Below are 12,276 nucleotides of genomic sequence, written 5' to 3'. Positions count from 1 at the left end.
TTTCTGATAAAATGTCTATTACCGGTCATATGGTTTTTTTTCAGCGTATGTGCCTGCGACATCCAAGATGTTTTTCTGCGTAGATGTCCGCGACCTGCAAGATGTTTTTCAGCGTATATGCCTGCGACCAAAAAAGATCTTCTTCTGCGTATATGTCTGTGACCTTTGCGTAGATATCTTTGCCCGGTCAAGTGATGTTTTTGCTTAAATGTCGGTGACCTGCCAAACATTACTTTTCTACGTACATGTCTGGAAACTACAAGACGTTTTTTCTTCTACATAGAATTCTGCGACCAACACAATGTTATTCTGAGTAGATGTCTGTGATATACAAAATGTCATTCTGCGTAAATGTCCCCAACCCGCAAGTTATTTCCTTGCGTATATGTTTATGACATACAAGACGTTTTCTGCTGAAGTGTCTGTGACCTGCCGGATGTTTATTTTCTGCGTAGGTAGATGTCCGCGACCTACAAACACTTTTCCTGCATAAATATTTGCGACCCACAAGATCTTATTCTGCGTTGATGTATGTGACATACAAGACGGTATTTTCTTTCGACGTAAATGTCAGTGACACGCAAAGTCGTATTCCGCGTAGATGTCTGTGATCTGCAAGAAGTTTTTCTGTGTAGATCTGTCACTCACAAGATGCCTTTCTACGTAGATGTCAGTGACAGACGATATGTTTTTCTACGTAGATGTCTGTGACATACGACATGTTTTTCTACGTAGATGTCTGTGACATACAAGTCGTTTTTCTGCTTAGATGTCTGTGACATACAAGTCGTTTTTCTGCTTAGATGTCTGTGACATACAAGTCGTTTTTCTGCTTAGTTGTCTGTGACATACAAGTCGTTTTTCTGCTTAGATGTCTGTGACATACAAGTCGTTTTTCTGCTTAGTTGTCTGTGACATACAAGTCGTTTTTCTGCTTAGTTGTCTGTGACATACAAGTCGTTTTTCTGCTTAGATGTCTGTGACATACAAGTCGTTTTTCTGCTTAGATGTCTGTGACATACAAGTCGTTTTTCTGCTTAGTTGTCTGTGACATACAAGTCGTTTTTCTGCTTAGATGTCTGTGACATACAAGTCGTTTTTCTGCTTAGATGTCTGTGACATACAAGTCGTTTTTCTGCTTAGTTGTCTGTGACATACAAGTCGTTTTTCTGCTTAGATGTCTGTGACATACAAGTCGTTTTTCTGCTTAGATGTCTGTGACATACAAGTCGTTTTTCTGCTTAGAGGTCTGTGACATACAAGTCGTTTTTCTGCTTAGATGTCTGTGACATACAAGTCGTTTTTCTGCTTAGATGTATGTGACATACAAGTCGTTTTTCTGCTTAGATGTATGTGACACACTAGTCGTTTTTCTGCTTAGATGTATGTGACACACTAGTCGTTTTTCTGCTTAGATGTCTGTGACAGACTAGTCGTTTTTCTGCTTAGATGTCTGTGACATACAAGTCGTTTTTCTGCTTAGATGTATGTGACACACAAGTCGTTTTTCTGCTTATTCGTTTTTCTCCACAGAGCACGTCTGGGTCATGATTGGGAGACGTGTACGCAGACGCCAAAGGCCACCCGCTACGTTAGCCGAACTGGGCCACGAAAGGAGTTGAAAAGACTCCCTCAAATTGTCATATGGAGATTGGTTCGAACCGTACCACACCGCAAAAACGAATGTTTGACCAATCGTGGGGGCATCGATCAAGTCATCTCAAACGTTCATTTTTTGACTACACACACCTGTCATCTTTCTTGGCTGCTTGCACATTGACAATATATCGCCATGTTCTGTTGATTTTCTGTTGACTGTCATGTTACACCTAGTCCTTCCCTTTTCTCATCAATCCATTACCATCAGTCGCTACATGTTTGTGGTTCTGTAATCGACTGTTATTTCTAATACCCCTTACTCTTCTGGGGAGTATTTGAGGAAACACCCACAGTGGAAGCCGATTAAGTTACCTACCCTTCCGGACGTGACATCATGCTACAATTTATTTTCTAAACAAAGGTGGTCAAGCTGACAAATGAACGAGTACACTACAGTTGAAGAGAGTGTCCTGCTTTTAAAACCAATTAGGTTTTCTGACAGCATTGTCCACATTTTGAATACATGTTTACCTGGAAACTGAAGTTAGATTTCCCGACAGATGTGACGTACAAACATTTGTAACAACGTCGATTACCCAGGGTATTGTCATCACACAGACAATGCTCAGTCACACTCCCCAGACACACTGCAGGACAGAAAACTGCTATTGATGGTGTCTGGCTTCCCCGTCATTTTCTGGCTGGGTTGGGGTATTCAACAGAATGTTGTGAACGTGGTATATCCTGGAGAATACAAGTCTAAACACGTTTAGACCCAAAACAGATTCACCTGTTAAACACATTCCTAAACATGTTCACCTGTTAAAAACATTCCTAAACGTGTTCAGCTGCTGAACACATTCCTAAACATGTTCAGCTGTTAAACACATTCCTAAACATGTTTACATGTTAAACACATTCCTAAACATGTTCGCCTATTAAACACATTCCTAAACATGTTCACCTGTCCATTATCTAACGTTGTCAGAATTGAGATAATTGAAAACAAGCATGAAATACCCATATAACCCCAATATGACACATCCGTTGTGTGCAAGACAGGAAATATTTACGGTTTTAAAGATCTGCTATGGAAACGAGCATTACTCCCATTTTAAGTCAAAGTCAAAGTCATTGCTTTGGAGACTCGTAAAATATTCTTTTCAAAACCCCCCAAACTGTCAAAAGGTACCAGTTCACCACTAGCCCTATCTATGTGCCAAGGTTGGTGAACATATCTCTCAAGGTTTTTTAGTTCTGCTCCGGAAACGAAACGTGACGGACGGATGGACGGACGGACAGCATTCATTCCTATTTTCCCCTTCCATTTCGTAGTGGGTATAAAAATGCAAAGGTTTCTAATCTTCGATTAAAGGTTTATCTCCTAATTCGACTTGCTTCATCATACTGTTTGTTACGTTCTGTGTTGGTTCAAACTAAAGCCGGTCGCCTCCGTGGTCTAGGGGTAGAGCGTCCGCCCGGAGAGCGGAAGGTACGGGGTTCGATCCCCGGCCGCGTCATACTAAAATACGTTAAAAGATGGTACTTGTTGTTACTCTGTCTGGCGTTCGGCATAAAGTGATAAAACACCGGAGTATACCGTGTCTGAGTGGGGTATTCATGTTAAACTATGGCATCTCAAGGGCTAAGACAGGCACAAGTCCGGGCTAGTACACGCAGTCACACACACAAACACGCACACACGTGCATGCGTGTCGCTATATAGGTGCAACGTTAACCTCCATTTCACTTCAACTCAACCTTTAGCCGATATACGTGGGATCAATGTATTTGGGAAATATGACGCTGTCAGAAAATATAACTACATTAACATAATTATGATCCTTTTATATTATCCTATATTCATGTATTAATCCGTATAAGTGCAAATGTTATAAAAAAATATCAATAAACAGACAATAATAACGTGATAGGAATAATTAACATATATTTTCATACATTCTTCTCTCTCACCTAACCATCACATTATCAATGTCATCAAGATTCATGACATGTGGTCAATGTACACGATATAGATTACTCTGCAATAAATACATTGTAACAAACACTTATTCACCCGGACAGTTGTTTATGGCATCTGGTCGAGGTTGTAAAACTATCAACTTAACAAGATGGCGTCAATTTACCAATTCTTTAACATGAACTATACAGATAACATGACAACAGATAACAGATGAACAGATAGTGGACATATCAGATAATCCCCGCCAGCTGGGGGTGATAACGGTTGTTTGTTTGATGTCCTTGCAATTAATTTATTGCTTATTTCAAGGTGTCGGTGTAACGTTATGTTCCTCTGTTGAGGTGAGGACCCGGATGAAGGAAGCTGTCAACAGTCTTTGTTCAACTTCCTGTTGAGGCGAGACACTGACGTCATTTACAGAACGAATGTTGTTGGTATTGAGAGTGTGTAAGATAAATTTGTCATATTGTTTATAGTTGGAATAATGCGGTCAAGATTCGTGTTTCGATTACTTAAGTAGAAAGAAGTACCTGTGGCGAAATATCGTTGTAGATATAGTGAGGTAAGACAGGGACGCTTGGACAAGCTTCTCTCAGTATGGAAGGGTATTATTAGTGCCACTGTCTAAAATGTCTTTATCAACTACGTTCGTAATACTTTCATCAACGAAGATGATACCAACATCTACGTAGATGATACTGACATATACGTAGATAATACTGACATATACGTAGATAATACTTTCATCAACGAAGATGATACCAACATCTACGTAGATGATACTGACATATACGTAGATAATACTGACATATACGTAGATGATACTGACATATACGTAGATGATACTTACATATACGTAGATGACACTTACATATACGTAGATGACACTTACATGTACGTAGATTATACTTACATATACGTAGATGATACTGACATATACGTAGATAATACTTACATATATACGTAGATGACACTTACATATACGCAGATGATACTTACATGTACGTAGATAATACTTACATATACGTAGATGATACTGACATATACGTAGATAATACTTACATATACGTAGATCATACTGACATATACGTAGATAATACTTACATATACGTAGATGACACTTACATGTACGTAGATAATACTTACATATACGTAGATGACACTTACATGTACGTAGATAATACTTACATATACGTAGATGATACTGACATATACGTAGATAATACTTACATATACGTAGATCATACTGACATATACGTAGATAATACTTACATATACGTAGATGACACTTACATATACGTAGATGATACTTACATGTACGTAGATAATACTTACATATACGTAGATGACACTTACATATACGTAGATGATACTTACATATACGTAGATGACACTTACATGTACGTAGATGATACTAACATATACGTAGATGATACTTACATATACGTAGATAATACTTACATATACGTAGATGACACTTACATTTACGTAGATAATACTTACATATACGTAGATGATACTTACATATACGTAGATGATACTGAAATTTATTACTTGCTCGTGAAGAGATCACCCATATAATAAACATACAGCTGTATTACACATTGTGTAATACCAAAACGCGTGCTTATGTACTCTCGGAACACGTTTCACGAACAAATATTGAAAGCTCTCAACATCCCTTGGCTTATTCAACGACATTGCGTGTGGAGATGATAGATAACTGAGAGGAGCTTATGCACACTCGATGACCCCAGCAACCTTGTTGCTAGATTGACGTCACATGGAATTGTTTCGCCGAAGGATCTTGCAACAAAATTCCACAAATTACGTCATCGGGTATTGTGACGTGATTGTAAACTTTGAGGTGCAAGGCCCCGTTCCACAAGGCGATCTTACGGTAGCGCGACGACAGTCGTTGGTCTAAGTTAAAGTATATAAGTTGCGATAACCTTAACGCTACGATAATTTTGTGGAACGGACGCCTGAATTCTAAAGGTGAACCGTTGGATGGTATTAAATTCATACGTTTCAACTTTTGACGTATTTGAAGTATTACTGTGTTAAACTCAGTTGGATTATGCCGTGGATCGTGTAGGTGTCAGCCAATTCACACTCAACAGTATAATTCTAAAAACGTTATAAATAGCCAGTAATAAATACAATACTAAACTCGCTCCCGTGTAAAACCAATTTATGAAACTCGTGAATAGTTATGGTATCTGACTCGCTTTCGCTCGTCAGGTACCAGAACTATTCCCTCGTTTCATAAAATTGGTATCACACGGGGGCTTGTTTAGTATTCTATATATACGCTGATAATACTTACATAAACGTAGATGACACTTACATATACGTAGATGATATACTTACATATACGTAGATGACACTTACATGTACGTAGATGACACTTACATATACGTAGATGACACTTACATATACGAAGATGACACTTACATATACGTAGATGATACTGACATATACGTAGATGACACTTACATATACGTAGATAATACTGACATATACGTAGATGACACTTACATATACGTAGATAATACTTACATATACGTAGATGATACTTACATATACGTAGATAATACTTACATATACGTAGATGATACTGACATATACGTAGATAATACTTACATATACGTAGATGATACTTACATATACGTAGATAATACTTACATATACGTAGATGATACTTACATATACGTAGATAATACTTACATATACGAAGATGATACTGACATATACGTTGATAATACTTACATATACGTAGATGATACTGACATATACGTTGATGATACTTACATATACGTAGATGACACTGACATATACGTAAATGATACTTACATATACGTAGATGACATTTACATATACGTAGATAATACTTACATATACATATACATGTTTTAATGTGTATAAATTCTGAACATGTATGGTTCAGGGGGAAATTGTGTTTGTTATGGGGATATTGTGAAACGATTGCTCATTTCATGTGTGTTCACCTAAATGCGTTTGGATAGAACACACCAAAGGTTTTTCCCGTTGAGGACAGATCAAACACATTCCTAATCATGTTTAGATCTAAACACGTCATGTCCGTGTCCACATCCTAAACACTTATTTGACAGTGTAAGTGCCACCGGGTAACCATGGTTACCTTGTGAGTTGCTGTCGGATTCGAGTTTGTTTTGTTCTTGGTTCTCAGTAAATCGTAGGGTAATAATAAAAGCGACAATTAGCCACAAGAAATTTCTGCTGAAAGAAGCACGGTGGAAACTTGGTGGCTGTCGTTATGTGAAGACCCAGTGTTCTAGTCCAAGAGTCACGTGCGCCCTAGAAGACCGACATCAGGATCTCATATAGCTCCCTTTGAAGTTGCATAACCTACGTATTTATCTGCTCGTTGGCGTAGACTGTTGACGTTGTTTGAAGAATTATCCCCGCTGAACAAGACAACTATCTGTTCTGTGATACGTTTTCCGTGCCAAGGAAGCACTTTTGTCATCCGACATGTATGCGAAAAAATATTTTATTATATCGAAGGACGGCACTAAAACTGTACCCGAAGGCTATAACACAGAGATGAAGCATGACAATCAAAGCGAAGGAGGGGAATAGAATAATACCTGAAGGATGGACTAGTGCGAGGAATCATGAAAATCAAAGCGAAGGAGGGGAATAGAACAATACCTGAAGGATGGAATATGGCGAGGAATCATGAAAATCAAAGCGAAGGAGGGGAATAGAACAATACCTGAAGGATGGAATATGGCGAGGAATCATGAAAATCAAAGCGAAGGAAGGGAATAGAACAATACCTGAAGGATGGAATATGGCGAGGAATCTTGAAAATCAAAGCGAAGGAGGGGAATAGAACAATACCTGAAGGATGGAATATGGCGAGGAATAATGAAAATCAAAGCGAAGAAGGGGAATAGAACAATACCTGAAGGATGGACTATGGCGAGGAATCATGAAAATCAAAGCGAAGGAGGGGAATAGAAAAGTACCTGATGGATGGAATATGGCGAGGAATCATGAAAATCAAAGCGAAGGAGGGGAATAGAACAATACCTGATGGATGGACTATGGCGAGGAATCATGACAATCAAAGCGAAGGAGGGGAATAGAACAATACCTGAAGGATGGACTATGGCGAGGAATTATGAAAATCAAAGCGAAGGAGGGGAATAGAACAATATCTTAGGATGGAATATGGCGAGGAATCATGAAAATCAAAGCGAAGGAGGGGAATAGAACAATACCTGAAGGATGGACTATGGCGAGGAATCTTGAAAATCAAAGCGAAGGAGGGGAATAGAACAATACCTGAAGGATGGACTATGGCGAGGAATCATGAAAATCAAAGCGAAGGAGGGGAATAGAACAATACCTGAAGGATGGACTATGGCGAGGAATCATGACAATCAAAGCGAAGGAGGGGAATAGAACAATACCTGAAGGATGGACTATGGCGAGGAATCTTGACAATCAAAGCGAAGGAGGGGAATAGAAAAGTACCTGATGGATGGAATATGGCGAGGAATCATGACAATCAAAGCGAAAGAGGGGAATAGAACAATACCTGAAGGATGGACTATGGCGAGGAATCATGACAATCAAAGCGAAGGAGGGGAATAGAACAATACCTGAAGGATGGACTATGGCGAGGAATCATGAAAATCAAAGCGAAGGAGGGGAATAGAAAAGTACCTGATGGATGGACTATGGCGAGGAATCATTAAAATCAAAGCGAAGGAGGGGAATAGAACAATACCTGATGGATGGACTATGGCGAGGAATCATGACAATCAAAGCGAAGGAGGGGAATAGAACAATACCTGAAGGATGGACTATGGCGAGGAATCATGACAATCAAAGCGAAGGAGGGGAATAGAACAGTACCTGATGGATGGAATATGGCGAGGAATCATGAAAATCAAAGCGAAGGAGGGGAATAGAACAATATCTTAGGATGGACTATGGCGAGGAATCATGAAAATCAAAGCGAAGGAGGGGAATAGAACAATACCTGAAGGATGGACTATGGCGAGGAATCTTGAAAATCAAAGCGAAGGAGGGGAATAGAACAATACCTGAAGGATGGACTATGGCGAGGAATCATGAAAATCAAAGCGAAGGAGGGGAATAGAACAATACCTGAAGGATGGACTATGGCGAGGAATCATGACAATCAAAGCGAAGGAGGGGAATAGAACAATACCTGAAGGATGGACTATGGCGAGGAATCTTGACAATCAAAGCGAAGGAGGGGAATAGAAAAGTACCTGATGGATGGAATATGGCGAGGAATCATGACAATCAAAGCGAAAGAGGGGAATAGAACAATACCTGAAGGATGGACTATGGCGAGGAATCATGACAATCAAAGCGAAGGAGGGGAATAGAACAATACCTGAAGGATGGACTATGGCGAGGAATCATGAAAATCAAAGCGAAGGAGGGGAATAGAACAATACCTGAAGGATGGACTATGGCGAGGAATCTTGACAATCAAAGCGAAGGAGGGGAATAGAAAAGTACCTGATGGATGGAATATGGCGAGGAATCATGACAATCAAAGCGAAAGAGGGGAATAGAACAATACCTGAAGGATGGAATATGGCGAGGAATCATGAAAATCAAAGCGAAGGAGGGGAATAGGACAATACCTGAAGGATGGAATATGGCGAGGAATCATGAACATCAAAGCGAAGGAGGGGAATAGAACAATACCTGAAGGATGGACTAGTGCGAGGAATCATGAAAATCAAAGCGAAGGAGGGGAATAGAACAGTACCTGATGGATGGAATATGGCGAGGAATCATGAAAATCAAAGCGAAGGAGGGGAATAGAAAAGTACCTGATGGATGGAATATGGCGAGGAATCATGAAAATCAAAGCGAAAGAGGGGAATAGAACAATATCGTAGGATGGAATATGGCGAGGAATCATGAAAATCAAAGCGAAGGAGGGGAATAGGACAATACCTGAAGGATGGAATATGGCGAGGAATCATGAACATCAAAGCGAAGGAGGGGAATAGAACAATACCTGAAGGATGGACTATGGCGAGGAATCTAAAATCAAAGCGAAGGAGGGGAATAGAACAATACCTGAAGGATGGACTATGGCGAGGAATCATGAAAATCAAAGCGAAGGAGGGGAATAGAACAATACCTGAAGGATGGAATATAGCGAGGAATCTAAAATCAAAGCGAAGGAGGGGAATAGAACAATACCTGAAGGATGGAATATGGCGAGGAATCATGAAAATCAAAGCGAAGGAGGGGAATAGAACAGTACCTGATGGATGGAATATGGCGAGGAATCATGAAAATCAAAGCGAAGGAGGGGAATAGAACAGTCCCTGATGGATGGAATATGGCGAGGAATCATGAAAATCAAAGCGAAGGAGGGGAATAGAACAATACCTGAAGGATGGAATATAGCGAGGAATCTAAAATCAAAGCGAAGGAGGGGAATAGAACAATACCTGAAGGATGGAATATGGCGAGGAATCATGAAAATCAAAGCGAAGGAGGGGAATAGAACAGTACCTGATGGATGGAATATGGCGAGGAATCATGAAAATCAAAGCGAAGGAGGGGAATAGAACAGTACCTGATGGATGGAATATGGCGAGGAATCATGAAAATCAAAGCGAAGGAGGGGAATAGAACAGTACCTGAAGGATGGAATATTCCTAGGAAATATGTCAAAGGTAGGGGACATGAAAGGACAGTGAGCGATCATTGTAATACGGGGAGAACGTTTGGAAATCGTAGAAAGGGGTAGTGAAATTTAGTTCGCGAATGTTAAGATATGTAACGCTGTAATACCACGAACAAAGGTCAAAATCAATGCGAGCAAAAATGAACGTTGCGTGAAAAAGTTATCAACAGGTGGCAGTGGTGCAACATTTTACATTGGAATGGTCAACCTAAGGCTTGTGTTTTTAAACCAGGCTTTCGAAAAATTGCTTACCGGCTAGGAAGACAAAATAGCAGCAGATGAGGAACACCTTCATTGTTGAGGTTAAGCTGTACAGTTAAAGAGATAACTCCCTGTTATATATCCCCTCGCATCGACCTGTAGCCATTGGCAGTAACTCATTAAAACGTAGCGCAGTATGGATTATTTTCTTGTATCAACAACTCTCATCAGCAACGGCTGGTTACTACCAATATTGACAAATATCATTTGTTTTCCATGGTCAATGAGTAGCGCAGTAACAAAACGAGCATCGATTTCACTTTTGATTAAATTTCAACTTTTTGTTAAATCCAATTTTACTTGAAAACAGTTTGTCAAACAAAATAGATCCCTTTTTTGTAAATATCTTGAACCATACGACGGAAAGTTCTGCAACTAACGATACTGGTGTGCATTCATGGAGCCTGCTTATTACTTCATAATTATTACTATCATAATTCCCCCCAAAGGCCGACACACGTCTGCCCACGATGCGGGAGTTCCTGGACCCTGCAGGTGTGGACGCCTCCTCCAGGTCGTATACATGGTCTTCCACGGCAGAAATGATGTTTTTTAACCAAAGTTCTTCCTTTACATTTTGATGAGGGTGGAAATCTGACGGTGCCAAATCTGCCGAACACGGAATATGTTGAACGAGTTCAAGGCCACGGTCATGCACGGCAGCCTTCGTGACAACTTGCTGATGCGCAGGTGCATTGACCTGGTGGAACAACACACCTTTAGTTTTAGTTGTATAGCTTGGATATTTTGATGCATTTGGTAAGCAGATTAGGATAATAGCGACTATTCATGCTCTGACCTTTCCGTTGTTGGTCCACAAGTGGGAGTCGTGTGGAATCCCAGAAAACCAAAGCCATCATCTTGCCAGCTGAAGGGACAGACTTCTTCGGATGACATGTTTGGATGTTAACATTTAACATTTTGTTAACATTTAGATGTTTAGTTTCGGGACCTGGGGCGTTTGTTTACAGGATTCAGAAACCTTGCAAAGTTCTGATCTAAAGTTCTGATCTAAAGTTCTGATCCAAAGTTCTGATCTAATATCGAACACTGCGTAAACAACTACAGGAGACTATCAAGGCTAAACGTCGTGGAAACCTCCCAAAACATGTGTTGTTCCACCAGGATAATGAAGCTGTACACGTCTGTTGTTGCCATGCTTTGAACCTTTGAACTACATGAACATCTTCCGTATCCACCAGATTTGGCACCGTCAGATTTCCACCCTCACCAAGCGTAAAGAATGAAATGCATTCTGGAAATGATGATGACGTCATGTCTGCTGAGGAGGACATTAGACGCCAACATGAAGGTGCTTTCTACAGCAGCGGGGTCCAGGTACTCCAGCATGAAGGCGCTTTCTACAGCAGCGGGGTCCAGGTACTCCAGCATGAAGGCGCTTTCTACAGCAGCGGAGTGCAGGTACTCCAGCATGAAGGCGCTTTCTACAGCAGCGGAGTGCAGGTACTCCAACATGAAGGCGCTTTCTACAGCAGCGGGGTCCAGGTACTCCAGCATGAAGGCGCTTTCTACAGCAGCGGGGTCCAGGTACTCCAGCATGATGGCGCTTTCTACAGCAGCGGGGTCCAGGTACTCCAGCATGAAGGCGCTTTCTACAGCAGCGGGGTCCAGGTACTCCAGCATGAAGGTGCTTTCTACAGCAGCGGGGTCCAGGTACTCCAGCATG

General features: G+C 40.6%; 1 protein-coding gene across 1 annotated transcript in view; it reads right to left on the bottom strand.

Annotated features, from left to right (window-relative positions):
* Positions 1-10,631, bottom strand: part of LOC124115964 (chymotrypsin-like elastase family member 1) — a 33,669-nt gene extending 23,038 nt beyond the window's left edge. Inside the window, exon 1 of the mRNA XM_048385250.1 lies at positions 10,581-10,631. Coding sequence (XP_048241207.1) covers positions 10,581-10,623 — 43 coding nt within the window. The 5' untranslated portion in view covers positions 10,624-10,631. The remainder of the gene's footprint in view (positions 1-10,580) is intronic.
* Between the last annotated feature and the right edge of the window lie 1,645 nt (positions 10,632-12,276).

The sequence above is a fragment of the Haliotis rufescens genome, unplaced genomic scaffold, assembly GCF_023055435.1.
Source record: "Haliotis rufescens isolate VD_foot unplaced genomic scaffold, xgHalRufe1.0.p SCAF_56, whole genome shotgun sequence".
Classification (NCBI taxonomy): domain Eukaryota; kingdom Metazoa; phylum Mollusca; class Gastropoda; order Lepetellida; family Haliotidae; genus Haliotis; species Haliotis rufescens.
This window is presented reverse-complemented; position numbering and strand designations above follow the sequence as displayed.